This window comes from Sardina pilchardus, chromosome 1 (assembly GCF_963854185.1).
Source record: "Sardina pilchardus chromosome 1, fSarPil1.1, whole genome shotgun sequence".
Lineage (NCBI taxonomy): Eukaryota > Metazoa > Chordata > Actinopteri > Clupeiformes > Clupeidae > Sardina > Sardina pilchardus.
The window spans coordinates 32,639,684-32,659,683 of NC_084994.1; the positions used below are offsets into that span (position 1 = coordinate 32,639,684).

A 20,000-nucleotide genomic window follows, 5' to 3' on the forward strand; every position below is an offset into this window, starting at 1 on the left:
GTGTTTGTGTGTCCAGAGCTGAGGATGAGGACTCAGCTGCAGAGTAGAGTAGGCAGCTGCACCAGTCCATGAGCTCAACACTAATAAGCTTCATGAACAAGTCACATTAAACAGGGCTATTGTGTGTGTGTGTGTGTGTGTGTGTGTGTGTGTGTGTGTGTGTGTGTGTGTGTGTGTGTGTGTGTGTGTGTGTGTGTGTGTGTGTGTGTGTGTGTGTGTGTGTGTGTGTGTGTGTGTGTGTGTGTGTGTGTGTGTGTGTGTGTGTGTGAGTGTGTCCAGAGCTGAGGATGAGGGCTCAGCTGCAGAGTAGAGTAGGCAGCTGCACCAGTCCATGAGCTAAACACTAATAAGCTTCATGAACAAGTGACATCAAACAGGGCTATCCTGTGTGTGTGTGTGTGTGTGTGTGTGTGTGTGTGTGTGTGTGTGTGTGTGTGTGTGTGTGTGTCCAGAGCTGAGGATGAGGGCTCAGCTGCAGAGTAGAGTAGGCAGCTGCACCAGTCCATGAGCTAAACACTAATAAGCTTCATGAACAAGTCACATTAAACAGGGCTATCGTGTGTGTCCAGATCTCTAGTTTAACAGTCCTAATGCCCATGGGCATATATTGTATTGCCTCTCACTGAGTGGTATCTAATGACTTTAGCAACCTTTATAAGCTGTATCTAATCCATGAGAGTGATGCCAACAGAATAACATTCATGAATCCAATCAGCTGGAGAAACCAGATGTGGATGAGGCTGGTGTGTGCTGTGTCCTTCATGTTTCTCTGGTCTCTGTGTCCATCTGAGCTTTCAGCAGGTAAGTGCACACCTGCCACCACTGCCCTCAGCACCTGCCCAAGAGAGCAGAGCGGCTGGTCAACACACTCCCGCTGGCCTCTCAGCTCAAGGCAAGAGCGGAGCTACGGAGGGGCAAGTGGAATCTGATGAAGACGCATCCACAGCCCGACTCAGGCGCCGCGTGAAGAAAGCTGTGGCGTCGCCCCTTGCCACCTCTGGGCCAAGGGCAGGGGAAGATGGAGCAGCGTCCTCAAACCTCATCCCTCCCCAAGCCTCCTCGTCCACTGTGTTGCACCAGGAAACACTTTGCCGGAGCGCTCCAGGCAGTAGGACGTCCACCCAACTCTTTGGCACTGATGCAGAGTCCTGCAAACAGGAGCAGTGTGTTGTGGCGCCATGCTCCTCCAACAGCAGCTTGGACTACTTCCTGTACTCATTCACACAGGCACGCCAACCTGAAAGTGGGATCCGTTCAACACAATGTGTTCAGGCAACTGAGCATGTGGTTCAGAGAGAGGAGTTTAGTGTGTTAGCAGAGAAACAGTGGAGAAGGAGATGACCGGTCTAGGGCACAAGAGGGCTCAAACAGAGGCTTCTCCTCGCCACCATCGCCATCGGCTTACTGTTAAGGGATTCAGCCTGGATGTTTTGTTACAAATAAAATATAGAATTTCAACAGCAATGTATGCTTCATTGTATGTTTCAATGTATGTTTCATAATGATTCCAGTCATCAGAGTTGAGTGTTTTAGCGATTGTGAAAAGCTGTAATGAATGCATCCATGAGGAACTGAGAAGTGTGAATAATGTGGAGTGTTTTCTCATTTCATGTGTGAGGAGGAGGAGCTCATGATGGCTCATCTGCCGACCCCCTCCCAAGTAGTGCCCAGCACGCGTTGATGCTGCAGTCTCCCCATCAGCTTCTGTACCTCCTCCTTGCACCTCCTCCAGCTCCTTCCAGTCTCAACTCTGGCGTTTGCATCAGCCACTGCCCTGTGGGAGGAGTCCCTTAGCTCCATCCCCAGCCTTGCCTTCTCCTGCCTGTAGCCCAGGGTGATGGAGTTCAGGGGGAGCTGGAGTGAGCTCCATCCATACAGGCCAGCAGCTGAGAAGCAGCGCGGTAGGCCCAGCCATTTGATGAAGGATGAAGGAGTTGGCTTTTGCCTCCGTCTCCATCTAGGCCTGTCGCACCTCCAGCGGTGCCTGTGGTGGACTGTGCACGGCAGGGGCATCCTCTTCCCTGAGGCCTAAACTGCCCATTGCCCAGGGACTTCATATTGAGCATTAAGTTAAGACTGTTTCAAGAGCATCAGGCTATACAGCCCAGTAACTGGCTGTTGGACTTTTCAAGATCATTATGCGCTTCCGGCTTATCATGGACTTTGTTCTTTGGTGATATGTTTGTTTATGTGTATGTGTTTGTGTGTGATGTGTGTTTTATGTAGCCTACCACACTCATTACGTAACAGGTACAGGATGTGTGTGTGTGTGTGTGTGTGTGTGTGTGTGTGTGTGTGTGTGTGTGTGTGTGTGATGTGTGTTTTATGTAGCATACCACACTCATTACGTAACGGGTACAGGGTGTGTGTGTGTGTGTGTGTGTGTGTGTGTGTGTGTGTGTGTGTGTGTGTGTGTGTGTGTGTGTGTGTGTTTGTGATGTGTGTGTGTGTGTTTGTGATGTGTGTGTGTGTGTGTGTGTTTGTGATGTGTGTTTTCTCTAGCCTCCCACACTCATGACATAACAGGTGTTGAATTCTGGGGTATTCGTACTGTATTCTGATGTGTTCATCATAGAATGGGACAAGCTCTAAGCTCTGATATTAGGTGCACAAGTAGGCCTGTTTACGTCAGAGTTTGTTGCTTGGAACTTCCAGATAACATGGGCCGAGGGTCGGAGCCATCGCGTCTGAACTGGTTTCCTAACTTGTTGCCTATACGTGGACTTGTTTACTGTTAGAATGTATAACTAAATTTGTATTAGGGATGTGACTCGGAGACGGATCGAGAAGCCAACCGTGCAGCATCGTCGCGAAGATACTGTGCGCCACGCTTTTGATAGCAATTCACACTACGAGGACTTTGTTCATTTTACTGAGCGAGACTTAGACTGTGTTCTGTTATTCACTGATTGTACCAACTACAATAAATCATCATTCAATCGCCGATCCTGATCCAGCCGTCAAGCTTCATTGAACAGCTTCAATTCAGACATTAGAACATTGAAACTGAAACACAACGCAAACCACTAAAGAATCCAACACAGGTACGCTTGCGATGTGTGTTTTACAGGTATGTGGCCTGCCACCTCATGACGTAGCAGGTACAAGTTGTATGTGTGTGTGTGTGATGTGTGTTTTATGTAGCCTACCAGTGGCTTTTCTTCTCTCATCTTCCTCAGAGAGTTGTTTGGTGGATGTGCTCAGTGTGTCTCCACGTAGTCCCAGGTCCTTGAGCAGGCGTGATGTTGATCTGCCCACAAAGCCTCTGGCTCCCACCTCCACCGGCTACAGCCTCACACTCACTCCATCCACTTTCTCTGCACTCCGCCACCAGGTCTGCATACTTGGCCTTCTTTCTCTCGTAGGCAGCTTCCAGTCCCTCCTCCCATGGCACTGTCAGCTCCATCAGTATTGCTGCCTTCACAGCTGCAGACCACAGCAGCACGTCTGGTCTTAAGGTGCTGCTGCATATCTCCTGTGGGAACTGGAGCTGCCTACCCAGGTCTACTTCCATCTTCCACACCGCCCCTGGTGTTAGTAGCTTGGCGGGTGGTCTCTTGCTGGTCTGCATTGCGGGTTCCCCCTGCCTGAGGAAGTAGATCCTGTGTGGGCTCTCTGATGGACTCTGGTTGTTTCAGTGCTGTTCTGCAGCCCAACAGAACATGCTGGAGTGAGTAAGGCATTGATGGGCCCGCAGAGGTCACAGGGTTGCTCTGCTCCAAGCTAAGCTCTCTTTAGCCAGAAAGAAAATAATGCTAAAGTAAAATCATATTTCATGTGCATGGAGTAGCTATAGGTCTGTGCTGTATCTATGCCTACAAGGAAATGTCTCATCAGTAACAAAACTGGCTTTTCTGGTCCAGCAGGGCTTGTGCTAGCCTTCAGAATTTCTGATAAAAGCACCTGCGCACAGGTGAAAACGAAAGGATCAGGATATCAACTTGAACATGTAGTCCATTCTGGTGGAAAGACAAAGCTACAACGAAAGACTGAACTGCTGTGAGTAATTTCCTCTAGATTGTGACTTTGTGTAGACAGGCTACATTCTGCTGTTGGGTTGTTGAGTTGAATAGGGTGTGGCTGACAGGATTTTTATTCGCCTGAACATCAAATGGCTCACAGACACGTATCCTAATCCAATTGTCGGATCATAGGTAGATAGCAAAACTTAAACCAAGACTGACTGACGTGAGTATTTGTAATTAGGATGAATTATGCTACCAGGTTGTCGGCCTACTGTAGGTTATATATCACACATATCGACAGTCACACAGAAAAAGAAGACAAAATGGCATCACATTGTTTTTAGCTTTGGCTTACTCTACGTCTGCTACACATGCATCTCCTTCTCTGTTAGGCTCTCTCTCTTCTCTCTCTCTCTCTCTCTCTCTCTCTCTCTCTCTCTCTCTCTCTCTCTCTGTGTGTGTGTGTGTCTCCATCTCTTTCTGTTAGACAGAAATGTTTAACGGTGGCTTTAGTAAAGTACAATAAATTGAGTGCTCAGTGACTTTGTATGACACTCTTTAGTGCCACACCTGTGTTATGTAGTCTAAGAGTCTAGAGACGGGCAAGTCTACCTTTGGCCCACAAACTCTGAGGACAGTCACTAGACCAGTTTGTCTTTTGCTTGGCATTACCGTGACCGAGTACTGATGGTATGTGGTCAGGTGAGTTTTGAGACTAAATAAAATGGGTGTGGCCTACTACCTGAGGGAGGAGCAGAAGTATCAGCAATAATCAACCCTAGATCAAGGATTTGATTTGGACTATCCGACAAAATGTTGAGATAGGTAGGAAATTAGTTTAGTGGTTAAGGAGCTGGGCTAGTGTCTAGTAGCCTGAAAGTTGTCTGTTCAATTCCTGGATTCCACTGTTGTGCCCTTGAGCAAGGTGCTTAAAGGGATAATCCGGAGTGAAATGCACTTTAGATCAATTTTTCGGACTATTGGGAGTACATACGTTGAGTTGACACCAAAATCATGTCATTCGGATGTATTTTGAGAAAGTTCGAGTTCACCGTTTTTAGCCAAAACTCGTTAGCCTGGAAGTGACCGGGGCAGGTCCTTTCGCCACTACAAAACGCTATTTTTATACCTCTTCTACTGTTCCAAACAACGCTACACTTACGTGGTAATGAGTAGAGGTTCCCTAAAGCCAAACCGAAGTATCCCCACGTCTTTATGTGGTCGGATAGAGAGTCCAGAATGAATTTAATCGAGTCAGTACCTTCCGGAAATGTCGCGGTGGCAGCTGCGCAACGCTTCAACAACACTTTACTAACATTTCCGGAAAGGTACTGACTCGATTAAATTCATTCTGGACTCTCTATCCGACCACATAAAGACGTGAGGATACTTCGGTTTGGCTTTAGGGACCCTCTACTCACTACCACGTAAGTGTGGCGTTGTTTGGAACAGTAGAAGAGGTATAAAAATAGCGTTTTGTAGTGGCGAAAGGACCTGCCCCGGTCACTTACAGGCTAACGAGTTTTGGCTAAAAACGGTGAACTCGAACTTTCTCAAAATACATCCGAATGACATGATTTTGGTGTCAACTACGTATGTACTCCCAATAGTCCGAAAAATTGATCTAAAGTGAATTTCACTCCGGATTATCCCTTTAACCCCAAATTGCTCCGGTGACCATGTGATCCCTTGTAATAGTTGACATATTATGTAAGTCACTTTGGATAAAAAGTGTCTGCTATATGAAATGTGATATAGCTTAATAAGATTAGTCTGTGTTAGCTTAGTCTAATATAGGCCTAGTGCCCTGCTGTCAACCACCAATTTTTGCCGTATATGTTAAAAAGCAGCACGTGTTAAGTTAAAGACAAAAAGGCCCAAAATGGGGCCACATACAGTAGGCCTACAGTATATGCTGGTTCATACTGTCGTCTGCAAGTGAGAAGAGTTTAAATCCATGTGCTTGGTGAGGGCAAGTGGAGTGATTACTCAGTGGACTCGGTCTTGCCGGCCCCATTTGACTCTGTCCAGTAACCTATTGTTGGCAGTGTGGCTTTACCATATTCAGAGTGATTTATTGGTGTTCATATGCACACACAACTAGTACAGTATGATGGGTTATTTTCTCTGACAAAGACTTTTTTTTCAGAGCATTCAGAGCGGACCATTGTTATTGCTTTTTTCTCCAACGTTTTTGGAGAAAACAAATAAAATAAAATCAGAGCATTCAGAACAGAGCTATTGTTTTTGCCCTATTGGTCACATGTTCAGGTGGAACCATCAGGATCTGAAAGGTTTGGGGACTTTAACAATAACAGACATATTTGATGGAGATGGCATTTTAAAGTCTGTTAAGGTGACTGTGGGTAAGGATAAGAGCAGGTCTGAAGTGGATGGTCATTTACTGCAGTCAGATATGAATATGTTATATACATGGTGTCAAGTGTGACCTGAACAACTGGAATGCATAGAGAGATTTTTAAGCATGCATTCATAGTCCGGCAGCCCAGAGCCTTTTGATCAAACGAAAAGAGTACCAACGTTTGAGCACAGGGGCATCCAGGAGATGACCTCTCCTATGAAGATATGGATGTCTGCCGGAGCCCCACTGCTGCGTTTGGCCCCTGGGGGCCTCAAAGAGGGCTGAAAAAATGCGTTCGATCAAACATTCAAAAGTACCATTTCAAACCAATCTCATATGAACAGGCAGGTCACACAGAGTACTGAATGGCCCCTGCCAGACAAATTATCTGCTGCGAAGGGCCCGGCAGACACCAAAAAAGGGCCCCTCAGATATGGCTTCGATCAAACGAAGGAGGTACCACATGAAACCACCTTGAAATGAAAAAGCACATCCCACCGAACCCAAAAATCACCATGCCAGACAAATTACTTGCTGCAAAGGGCCTGCCAGACACCCCTCAAATGCGGCCCCACTATACAATATTATACAATTGACATAGATTAAATGTTGAGAGTACCACTTCAAACAATTTCTGAACCAATTGTGCACATCCACAAAGTACAACCATCAGCATGCCAGACACACTGTCTGCTGCAAAGGGCCTGCCAGACACCCCTCAAATGCGGCCCCAATATACAATGTTATACAATTGACATAGATTAAATGTTGAGAGTATCACTTCAAACAGACCACATGAAACCACCTTGAAATGAAAAAGCACATCCCACTGAACTAAAAAATCACCATGCCAGACAAATGACTTGCTGCAAAGGGCCCGGCAGACACCAAAAAAGGGCCCCTCAGATATGGCTTAGATCAAACGAAGGAGGTACCACATGAAACCACCTTGAAATGAAAAAGCACATCCCACCGAAACCAAAAATCACCATGCCAGACAAATTACTTGCTGCAAAGGGCCTGCCAGACACCCCTCAAATGCGGCCCCAATATACAATGTTATACAATTGACATAGATTAAATGTTGAGAGTACCACTTCAAACAGACCACATGAAACCACCTTGAAATGAAAAAGCACATCCCACTGAACTAAAAAATCACCATGCCAGACAAAGCACGTAGTGTTACTGTACATCCTGTGTAGACGTGCCAATGAGAGCCCTACAAGTGTCCATGCCAACAGTGGCTGCAACCTTCCTGATAGCCCATACACAAAGGAACTATATTGGACATATATTTTGAAGAGTTATTGTTAATATATGCTATAATACATTTTTAAATATGTTTCTCTAAATATATGGCGAAATATGTTTTGAAATACATCAAATATTTATATGGGTGAAATATATATTTTTCAAAAATCAGTAAATCAAGCTTCTAAAACCATGTATACTTGTGCATACAATGAACTTGGTCTCTGCATTTATCCCATCCCCTTACTAAGCTGTCACTTCATGACGTAGACGGCGTTCATCACCACATACCCATCAATTGCGTGCCCACAGCTGAACCACAAGCGCAGTTGAATATTGCGACATTAAAAAGATTAAAAGTTTAGTGACCATACTCTTCATGATACTAAGATGTCAATGTGCAGCGATATACAGACTAGGTCTAGTAGTTCTCCTAATCCACTTAAAAAATGCTTGAACTATTTACTGCACGTACACTAGGGCCATGATTTATACCTAGTCTAGCAGATTGGGAAGTATAGGCTATGTTGCGAAAGTGAAAATACAACGTAGTACAATGAAGTTTCTCTAATTCATGCATTGAACCACAGATTACACCTGCTTTTAACAGTAGCAACCAACATAGAAACCATTAAAATTAAGCATTTATGACAGTTTCCATAGGAACCAACATGATTATAATACCGTAACTTCATTATTCCTGATAGTGGCCACCATGGATACCCTAGCAACAAATGTTTCAAAATAAAAGTCCTCACTAGGAAGTTAGCTAGTTAGAATTGTTAGCATAATTAGCATCTTTAGCATAACTGCTAGAAATCATTAGCTAAGTTAGCTAATCAACCTGGTTAGCATTGTTAGCATGTTTAGCATCACTGCTAGAAATCATTAGCTAATTAACCTGGTTAGCATAGTTAGCATTTTTAACATAACTGCTAGCAAACATTAGCGAAACATTAAATGTCCATTAAACTATATACCTATCGCCATCTATTTAAAATGATTTATCTAGCAACATCAATTAAACTATCTGTCTATCAACATTCATTAAATTGTCTTTTATCAACAGCTTTAAAGTTATAGTCGAATTTGTCTGTCTATCTTCACACTGTCAACTTTCATAAACTATGAAACCACCATGTCTACCCTAGCAACACCTTAGTAAACATATCTACATTATCTATCTGTACATTTTTGCATTTTCATGCACTGGTAATTCCTTGGAATTGCCTCGTCGAGAACCCCTTTGTCCTTACCCCTTAAGCACATAATGTCTGGAAACTGTTGACCTGATACAAAAAAATGCAACTGATATAAGCTATTCTATAATGGAGTGAAATGGAAATTGGAAATGGACCCCCACAATGGAATTATCTAAGTGACCTTAAACCTTTGATTGGACCTGTAGGCTATATGAAAGTTGGGAGTTTCCCCAAATATCTACTTTTTCACGTTTTCAGAAATAATCGTTTCAGTGATTAAACCTCCAGGCCACGCAGACAATTTGATTGGTCCGAACAGTTCTGGTTCGTGTCTGGTTCGGGTTTAGCGTCATGTTCTTTCATTATGCACTGTACTAAAGGTGAATCAATATAGCACTATGTGGGGACTATTTCAAGGGTCTCTGGTGGACCTTGAGCAGCAGACAATATGTCTGGCATGCTGATGGTTGTACTTTGTGGATGTGCACAATTGGTTCAGAAACAGTTTGAAGTGGTTCTCTCAACATTTAATCATGTCAATTGTATAATATTGTATATTGGGGCCACATTTGAGGGATGTCTGGCAGGTCCTTTGCAGCAAGTCATTCGTCTGGCATGGTGATTTTTGGGTTCAGTGGGATGTGCTTTTTCATTTCAAGGTGGTTTCATGTGGTCTGTTTGATACTCTCAGCATTTAATCTATGTCAATTGTATAATATTGTACTGTATATTGGGGCCGCATTTGAGGAGTGTCTGGCAGGCCCTTTGCAGCAAGTCATTTGTCTGGCATGGTGATTTTCTAGTTCAGTGGGATGTGCTTTTTCATTTCAAGGTGGTTTCATGTGGTCTGTTTGAAGTGATACTCTCAACATTTAATCTATGTCAATTGTATAACATTGTATATTGGGGCCGCATTTGAGGGGTGTCTGGCAGGCCCTTTGCAGCAGACAGTGTGTCTGGCATGCTGATGGTTGTACTTTGTGGATGTGAACAATTGGTTCAGAAATTGTTTGAAGTGGTACTCTCAACATTTAATCTATGTCAATTGTATAATATTGTATAGTGGGGCCGCATTTGAGGGGTGTCTGGCAGGCCCTTTGCAGCAAGTAATTTGTCTGGCATGGTGATTTTTGGGTTCGGTGGGATGTGCTTTTTCATTTCAAGGTGGTTTCATGTGGTACCTCCTTCGTTTGATCGAAGCCATATCTGAGGGGCCCTTTTTTGGTGTCTGCCGGGCCCTTCGCAGCAGATAATTTGTCTGGCAGGGGCCATTCAGTACTCTGTGTGACCTGCCTGTTCATATGAGATTGGTTTGAAATGGTACTTTTGAATGTTTGATCGAACGCATTTTTTCAGCCCTCTTTGAGGCCCCCAGGGGCCAAACGCAGCAGTGGGGCTCCGGCAGACATCCATATCTTCATAGGAGAGGTCATCTCCTGGATGCCCCTGTGCTCAAACGTTGGTACTCTTTTCGTTTGATCAAAATGCTCTGGGCTGCCGGACTATCAGCAGGAAGCATGGAAGACCACCAGGACATGCAGTACCATGTTGTGACACTAGAGTTACCATTTTATAGTCACTGTTCTGAGTGATTATCATCGAAAATGGATGCATTTGACTTGTAGGCTATATATCTGATTCAGTAAGTATTTCAGCATTTCATCTTACATCTGGTTGTTTATAATGTACATGTATTTTAAATTATTAAATCATATCATCACAATGTAAGAATGTAGGCCTGTGCCTTTAGAGAGCCTACAGAATGCAACTGCATGCCTGCTACATTCACCTGCACATTCATATTCCTAGTCATGGTTTAGTTGTTTAACACAATATTCCCTTTTGGAGTCTTGCCACTTGCCCACACACATCATACGTATAGTAATTGTAATGGTACAGTTATATGTGCATGGCTATATTGACACCCAGCTATCTAGCAACTCCAGTATGCCAACAAAATGCATAGCCTTTAGGACAGCTCATAATACCTGTTCGTTGTTGCTCTAATGTGGAAAGGAGATCTACCTTCTTCCTCTCGTCAACAACAAATCTACAGTAATCGCGTGACCAGACGTCCCTGGTTTCAGGGGACAGTCCCCGTGTTTGGTTGACTGTTCCCTGGAAAATACAGGAAAACTAGCTATGTCCCCGTTTTTTGAAGATAAAACCTGTATGTATTTCAATCAGATTGATAGTCAAACTGAAAATATCCCCATTTTTTCCACATTTCTGGAATTATGTCCCCGGTTTTGGTCTCAGACATCTGGTCACCTTACAGTATAGGTTAGTAGGTTAGATCACAAGGGACATCGTATCAGAAACTAGTGATCGGGCAAAAACATTTCTGGCACTCTTTGTCTGAGACCCTGATCCCTATTTGTATTATCAGGCCCACACACAGGTAGGTAGAAACGGCCTACCTAACAATAACACGCATCTGCCAAGAATGTATTACTTTATTAACATGCAGGCCTGTATAGCCCTCTTGTTATCATGTCTGAAGTAAGGCATCATGACATCTCAAAATCTCACAGAAATCTTAAAAATGAACTTTTCGTTTTTTTTCAAGGCTCAAAAGTAGTCCGAAGTAGTTCACCTCTTTCCTGTAGCATCACAGTCAAATTCGGACAGGCTCCCCCTACTGTTAAAAACATACACTGGTCTTTTATCGAAGGCCTCCATTTGAAAGCACAGACTTCACCTCACCTCACACCAGACAGACACAGTCAGTCAGAGCAACACATCATTCAGCAAACTGGCAGAAAAGAAGTAGATCTAGCCTACTACACGCTAGGTTATTAATAGTAGCAGACAGTACAAGTAGTGGGAATGGTCTCATGTTTAAGTGTTCATATTGATTTCCATTGTAGGCTGTAGGCTACCTCCTCTCCCAGTGGTTCCCTGGTCTCTGTCAACATGTGTGTTATTGTTGGAGCAGAAATGGACCCACAGATCTGATTGGTCCACATACAGTAGCTGCTAAAAGCACTTCATGAGGAACCTCTCATCAGAAACATTACGTACTCTCTTTTTAGAGAGGGACACTCATCTTTCTCTCTCCCCCTCTCTCTCTCTCTCACACTCTCTTTCACTCACTCATTCACTCACTCACTCTTTATTTTCAGATTGATTGATTAGAATGGATTTCCCTGAAGAGGGAGAGGATGCTGTCAGTGGAAACCAGACAGGCAGAGCAGCATGTGCTGAGTCCAGCCACGTGTCCCTGAAGAAGGAGGAGCCCGTCACTGATGGGCATCAGGGGTGAGTTGTTTCCAAAACCCAAGACATAAAGGGTCCTATCTTAAACCAGGTGTGCACACTCTCTCACCCTTAATGAACCCTGTCGTTGAGTTTTTGTAGATATACGGACATATGAATTCAGACAGCACAGCACAGAAAAAAAAAAAAGCGTAAGAAGTCTGTGAACATTGCGGAAATACACGTCTGAAAACGGCTATAGTGCTAATAAAGTGCGTCTCTAATCCTAAACGTGATTTGATTAACAGGATGGATGACATAAAACAGCCAGTTGGGCCAGATGACCAAACAAACAAGATGATGCCTGGTAAGATGATTTAAAATGTTATTTATAACTGTATGCCATTAAGACCCAATTGTCAGAAGTGATACACTATTTGAGACTTCTGAATTAAGGATCTGGGAATAAAGCACATATTGACCTCAGTGCTCTACACAAGATACCATGTCCTGACAGGTGTGTATTTGTGTAATAGGCAGAGGGTGCAACACACTTCAGCCTTCTTCAGTCCGCCAAAGCATGCGAGAAACATTGGACGACCTGTCTAGTGATGACCTCAATAGGTTCAAGCATATTTTAAGGGATGAGTCTAAAATCCCATGGGGTAAACTGGAGAAAGCTGGCACGGATGAAATAGTGGAACAACTGGTACAAAAGTGCCGTGTAGAAGACTCGCCTGAAGTCATGCTGAAGATCTTAAGGATCATGAAAAACAATCAGCTGGTCACAGACTTGGAGAGGAAACTAGGCAAAGGTAAATATGAAATATGATGTAAAATGGACACATTAGTTTGATAAATTTGTATTGTGCTTCTGGAATGATTTCTTTGTTTCTTTTGTCCTCTGTCAGTGATTTCAGGACCTCAGAATAAAGGTAATGTATGTTCAGACAATATGCTACACACATTTAGATAAAATCCCCCCATCCATTAATTTTCTTCCCTTTACATTTCCACTCTCCAACAGTGGCAAAATCTCCAGTCAAGCATCACCTTCAGTCCATTTTAATAGATAAGTGTTTCGTTGTACGTCAAGAGCTGGGAGACGAACAACTACAGGACATCTACACTGATCTTTGCGTTGTAGAAGGACGCACTGGGGGGGTCAACAGTGCACATGAAGTGTCAACAATTCACTTAAAACAAATTGAGAACAGGACATTCTCTGGGACCATGAACTCAGTCAAGTTGTCAAACATATTCACTGACCACTACTATGCTGGTAAACCTGTCACAAAGGTCTTGACTTTGGGAATAGCCGGAGTGGGGAAAAGTGTTGCTGTGCAAAAGTTTGTCTTGGACTGGGCAGAAGAGAGGGAGAACAAACATATAGAACTTGTTTTTGTTCTTCCATTTCGAGAGCTGAACTTGTACAAAGAGAACTACAGCCTATTTGACCTTCTCGTTAAATTCTACCCAGAACTTGAAGAGTTTAAGGATGCCTTGGAATTGAAAAAGACTGTTCTTTTTGTGTTGGATGGTTTGGATGAAAGCAGAATCCAGCTGGACTTCAAGAACAAGGACAACACTGTCTGTGACCCAAAAGAAAAAGCAACAGTTGCCATGTTAACAACAAGTCTAGTAACTGGTAAACTGGTGCCTTCTGCACTCATCTGGGTTACAACGAGACCAGCAGCAGCCAACAAGGACCTGTGTGACCTTTTCCAATTGGTGACAGAGATCCAAGGCTTCAATGAATGTCACAGAGAGGAGTATTTTAGGAAGGTCATTCCAGAGAAAGCTGAACAAATTATAGCATACGTAAAATCAAAGAGAAGCCTCTACATAATGTGTCACATCCCAGTGTTCTGTCGGATCACAGCAGCTGTGCTCGGTGGAACGGGAGAAGAGCAAAGCGCCGCTGACCAGGAAAAGCCCAAAACATTGACTGAAATGTACACACAATTCAGTGTCTTTCAGATCACCAGAATGACTGAGAGATGCGAGAAGAAGATGAGCCCAGAGGAAAAAGGACAGCTCCTTGTTAAACTTGGGAAACTGGCATTCAAACATCTGGAGAAGGGCACCCTGACATTCTATGAGAAGGATCTGACAGAGTGTGAGATAAATGAAAATTTAGGAGCATTGCAGGCTGGACTTTGTACAAAGATCTTCAAAACAGAAAGTGCTATGAGTGGAGAGAGCATATTCAGCTTTGTGCACCTGAGTGTACAGGAATTCCTGGCAGCTCTGTACTTGCTCCAGACACATGCAACTGACCAGGTAAATCTCTTAATCAAGAATAATTGGGAGTCGTTTATGTGGTATTTCAAGTACTCAAGGTTTGATCTCTACAAGATGTCTTTGGAGAGAGCCTTACAAAGTAAAAATGGACAATTGGATCTTTGCGTGCGCTTCCTTCTTGGACTGGCTCCAATGTTGGAGCCTGAAGTCCGTGCCCCCCTGAAAAATGTTCTGCCATGTTTGGGCATCAGACAACTGAGCATCAAAAATACTGTTGAATACATCAAGGAAAAGATCAGAGAAAACATCCAACCAGAACGGATCATCAACCTCTTCCACTGTCTGAATGAACTTGGAGATGATTCACTGGTTGAGGAGATCAACAGGTAATCAACAATCCACATTAAGCTTTAAGGTTATTGTGCAGAGATAGTGCCAACTGTCATAAATCAAACTGTAAAATCAATGCCATTTTTCAAAAAACATCATTAAATATTCTCTGAGCATGATGCAGTCACTCCTGTTGATGTTTGAAGTATCTTCAAACGAAACAGAGAGCTAGTGGCCCCTGCTTTCCGTGCAACTGAAACTGTAATGAACGCCTTCTTGGTTTATTATGTTTCTTGGTTCACACTGGACCAAGCTGTTTTTGTTGCAGTGTTTTGAGCCTGGGCTATCCACAGGGATTACGTGTTTTTATAATGTATTCAGGGGACAGGCAGCTAGTGGATCGTGAGGACATGTTTGCGGCATGTGTCAAAAAATGTTCTAGCTTAGACATTTTGTCCATCAAATTACAGAATTCAACATGTTTGCATTTAGTGATTCTGCTTTGCCATCATCACTATGTAGCCTAACAATCCACAACAGCACAACTTGTACAAGCACTTAGCTGGGGGAAAAACATTTAAAACTAAGTGGACTTCTATAAATACCGAAGCAATTCACCATTTCCTTCAGCCAACAGAGGGGTGATTTTGAAATGTGAAGTGGCAGTGGCAGGCCTACAGTAACTTTTTAGTAGCAATGCAGTAAACAACAAAAAATGGCAGCCGCATGAATGTGTACAAACTGATATTGATATCGGCATTGATTATCGATCAAATTGCTATTTTAAACATTGGTATTCGCCCAGAAGGATGTAGCTTTAAGAATCCCTGACCAGTGGTTTCAAAGTTAACACAAAGTCTACTCTCATTAGGATGCTCCATTTCCGAATGGATAGTGCCCAGACATTCTTCACAAAGTGAATGATCTGTAGCCTGACAAGCCAGACCCACATCAAGATGTACAGTAGGGTCTGGGAACTCACCGTAAGCAGGGCTCAATCGGAGGGGTGGGATAAACAGTTCAACTGTTGTCTTTCAAATTCCCTCTCCGCAATAGGATAACGCTAAACTAATCATCTTCTTGTTTTCAAATAGCAGGATGCGTTACCGTCGCAACTTCTGGTCGCATGTCAGTCACCATCATGTTAAGCCCGGCCACCGACTCTATACACACTGTGATTGCCCGTCCGTTTCTCGTTTTCTCAGCTCTATAGATCGTGCCTAGACTGCCCCGCCAGCCAAGTTACATTAGCTGCCGCTAGGTAGTTGTTTGGACCACCAGGTGGACACACCAACTGAGGGATCTGGTCATACTGGTCTGACCAGCCTGTCATGTCAGATACAGCTGGTGTAAGATGGTCATGCTGACCAACCTGCCAAGCTTAATATTGTTGGTGTAAGATGGTGATGTTGGTTTGCTAGTATGACCAACATAAGCTGGCATGATTGTCCCGTTAAACATGCAATGTAGCCCAGCAACACCAACTATGACCAGCTTGAGGTGGTACGACAAGCAAAACTAGTTGAATCACCATCGTAAACTGGGTAAACCTGCTGAAGGTATGTTTTTGCAAGAGATTTGATCTAGCCGGTCAACCATCATAGGATCAAACAAGTTGGTCAACAAGTTGGTCAACCGGCCAACCACATTAAGATGGTCAGGCTGGTCCGCAGGGAATTCAAGAGGCAATCAAATACTGCAGCATTACACAACAGCCAGTATTGCACAAGCATTGCAGCATGTGTTGTCTACTTATTTACAGCCCGTAGCACTTTCACATGAGGGGGTTTCAATTATAGATTGAAAACAGTCTGATTATGTGATCAGGGTTGGATTACTGTATACATTAGAGATCCTAAATTACTACTAGTTATAAATAGCATCTTAATTAAGGCGTAGGATGTTCAGAATGTATTAATCCCTATTAAAGCATTGTATGGTCAGAAAATAGCTCCCTGACCCCCACTGATTTGAGGAATATTCAGAAATGTTCAAAACACATCTTATATGCTCCACAGATACATGAGCTCAGCAGGCGAGGAGAAGCAACTGACTCCAGCCCAGTGTTCAGCTCTGGCTTATCTGCTGCTGATGTCAGCGGAAGAGCTGGAGGAGTTTGATCTGAAGAAGTACCTGAGATCACAGGAAGGGCTCCACAGAATGCTCCCTGTAGTCAATGTCTCTAGGAGGGTTTGGTGAGTGAATTCTTCGTCTTAGACTGATCAAGTATTTCAGAAATGAATAATTTTAATAATTTGAATGAAGATCAAAGTCTTTCTAAAGCTAATTTAATAACCAAGGAAAGTATATTTACACCATATGCATATGCCATATGCAAACACTTATGAGTCAGCTCAATGCTCCCTCATGTCATTTGATAGCCTAGCTATAGTTCATGCATGAGAACTTGGCCCTGTGACAGCCTGCTTGTTGCCCATTGTGTTTTTTTTCCAACGCATACTCTTTGGGGTCAGTCTGTGAGGAAGTCCAACATCCAGCTGCACAGTGGGGTGTTGATGCCTAGAAAGCCACGTCATCTTAACAAGTGCTAGGGAATGGCTGTGATGAAGACCGTCTGCACATAACTGTTCTTATAGTCGATATATCAAGTGGGCACCCTCATTCACCGATGTTTCGTTAAATGAGGTGTCGTGGGCATGATTTAACGAAACATCGGTGAATGAGGGTGCCCACTTGATAACCCCAATGACATGCTGTATACTGTATAATGCTGTTAGATGGGCCATTTGTCTTGTGTTTGTGACCATTGGTTGACAGATTGGTGGTTAGCTTACTTCTTTAAGTTAATTTTGGACAGGGGCTTCTTGATATGATTTTACCTTGGATTTTGGCACAAGGGATTTTAACACCTAATCCTGTGTATTAATGTAACGAGATGAGCCAAGCTCAAGTGAAGTGCTGCCCATATGGCATCATCAGTGGAGCGGTTAGGGCGGTGTGCAAACTGGAGTTGGTCAAGAGTTGCAGGTAGTCTGGATGTTTTGTGGTTTTGGGCAACTTATCAAGATAAGACCAAAAGGTCCATGCTGGGCTAGCATGCAGTAGCTTAAAAAATTGTGGATTCGATTCCAATGTTGTGCCCTTGAGTAAGGCACTTAACCCCAGAAGTGAATGTAAGTCTCTTTGGATAAAAGCTACTGCTAAATAAATGTAAATATAAATTTATGCGGTGGCCTCATTCAGGGCCAGGAAGCAAACTGAGGTGAGACTTCAATTGATTGTTTTATGGGCATGGGGGCTAGCCATTGATAGTCAATACAGAAAAGGGGGAGAGATTTTGAGATTGTTTCTCATAGTTCGTTATTCTTTATTACTGGAATGAAGATTGAATGCTGCATCAACCAAATAAACATAATTTTCCCTAACATCATCCTTATATTTTTCTTACACATCACCTGTATTTGTTAAACAGGCTAAATCAGTGTCACCTCTCTAAAGCAAGCTGTAAAATGATGGCATCAGTGCTGCAGAGGACACCTTCCCATCTGAGAGAGCTGGACATGAGTGACAATGACCTGCAGGATGAAGGAGTGGAGCTGCTCTGTGCAGGACTAAGAGTTCCACAATGCAAGCTGGAGACACTGAGGTCAGTTGACAAATGTAATGCAAGTACCATGCACATCTCTATCTAGTATCCTGTCCTGTCCACACTGAAAATGACCTCTCAGTCAGGTCTGATCAAGCTACTGCCCCACCTAGAGCCTGTCCAAAAAAAAGGAAGTTACACAAAATTAAGCAATGGCACACAGCCCCCTAAATTCGTCTGATGAGAAGCAATCTCATACCAATCACAGAACCCCCAGTTCACGGCGAGTTCTTATGACAAGTCATTTCACAAGTTGCAGGTGTTCGCAAGCCGTCAGCTTGTACAAATACATGGTATATTGAGGAAGTCAGTGTTGTCATCATGTGGTCTGTGGAGTCAGTGAAGTGATTCTGAATTGTTCCGTCCATAAGCACGCTTTACTATTGTCACGCCCTGATACAGGTTGGCTCTAGCAGATCTAAGAGCGTCTTTGTCCCCTTGAAGGCAGCAACTGGAAATGTGTATGAATTAATTCATGACAGAGTTGAGTGACCTACATGTACAGCATACCCTGTCTGAAAACATGAGATTCATCATGATCTCTCATATGGCGAACTTAAGATACAGTAAGACCAAAAGGTCCATGCTGGGATAGCATTCAGTAGGCTAGTTTGAAAAGTTGTGGATTCGATTCCAACGTTGTCCCCTTGAGTGAAGCACTTAACCCCAGGTCACTCTGGGGAGAATGCCCCTTGTTATAGAAGTGAATGTAAATCTCTTTGGATAAAAGCATCTGCTACATAAATGTAAATGTAAATCCATGCGGTGGCCTCATTCAGGGCCAGGAAGCAAACTGAGGTGAGACTTCATCAATTGTTCTATGGGCATGGGGGCTGGCCATTGATAATCATCGCAGAAAAGGGGGAGACATTTTGAGATTGTTTCACATTGTTGTTTTCTTACTGGAATGAAGATTGAACGCTGCATCAACCAAAGAAACATCATTTTCCCTACCAAAACCTTTACCACATCACCTGTGTTTGCTAAACAGGCTGAATCAGTGTCACCTCTCTAAAGCAAGCTGTGAAATTATGGTATCTGTGCTGCAAAGTGCACATTCCCATCTGAGAGAACTGGACATGAGTAACAATGACCTGATTTGTTTAGAACTGACAATGAGCTCCTCTGCACAAATCATGAATACATGTATTGTTGTAATGTGTGTTTATACTTTATATATCTGTAATATATCTGCACACTGTCTTCTTTACTCCCAATGTGAGGTACGAACACAAACATTTTGAACACTCAGGTCTCCGTCAGGTACATCAAACAGAGTAGATGATGGGTTTAAAATTCAGAAAGATTATTCATAAATGCTGGCACATAATCAAATCTGACTGCAGATTTAGAATGCCTGCAAGTAGACATCATCTCATAAACATTCCAGATGCAACTATAAGTACTGGTACGTGTTAACTGTGAACAACATAGTTTAGCCACATTTGCTGACACTGGCCCTATGTTCAATGAGAAGTACATGAAGCAGGTCATTTTTTTTTTTTTTTTTAAATCTTCCTCTTTTGCCCTCTGGCCCCACCTAGAGTCTGTAGTGAGATTTGCAAGACATCCAATGCCTCCATTTCAGATGTACCAAATAGGGCCAGGGGTGTAGGCTATCTAACCGAGTGTCAATCACTGCTCATGTACACGCATTTCATAGCGTCCTCCCCTCCTACATCCCCTGCTCTATATTGCTCTCCCTTGAGGTGAGGGACTGAAGTTCTTCACAATCCTGCCTATGGGACCTTTAATTGAGTGTCGGACATTTGCCTGGGTGTGTCGGTTGTGCACCAGGCGGCCATAAATTAATTGATTAATTGAGCAGTCCACTCTAC

General features: G+C 43.4%; 1 protein-coding gene across 1 annotated transcript in view; it reads left to right on the plus strand.

The window, feature by feature from the left end:
* The first annotated feature begins 3,926 nt into the window (after positions 1-3,926).
* LOC134088620 (NACHT, LRR and PYD domains-containing protein 12-like) overlaps positions 3,927-20,000 on the plus strand; it is a 20,699-nt gene continuing 4,625 nt past the window's right edge. Inside the window, exons 1-8 of the mRNA XM_062542674.1 lie at positions 3,927-3,999; positions 11,909-12,044; positions 12,290-12,348; positions 12,518-12,796; positions 12,893-12,916; positions 13,009-14,611; positions 16,574-16,750; positions 17,989-18,162. Coding sequence (XP_062398658.1) covers positions 11,923-12,044; positions 12,290-12,348; positions 12,518-12,796; positions 12,893-12,916; positions 13,009-14,611; positions 16,574-16,750; positions 17,989-18,162 — 2,438 coding nt within the window. The 5' untranslated portion in view covers positions 3,927-3,999; positions 11,909-11,922. The remainder of the gene's footprint in view (positions 4,000-11,908; positions 12,045-12,289; positions 12,349-12,517; positions 12,797-12,892; positions 12,917-13,008; positions 14,612-16,573; positions 16,751-17,988; positions 18,163-20,000) is intronic.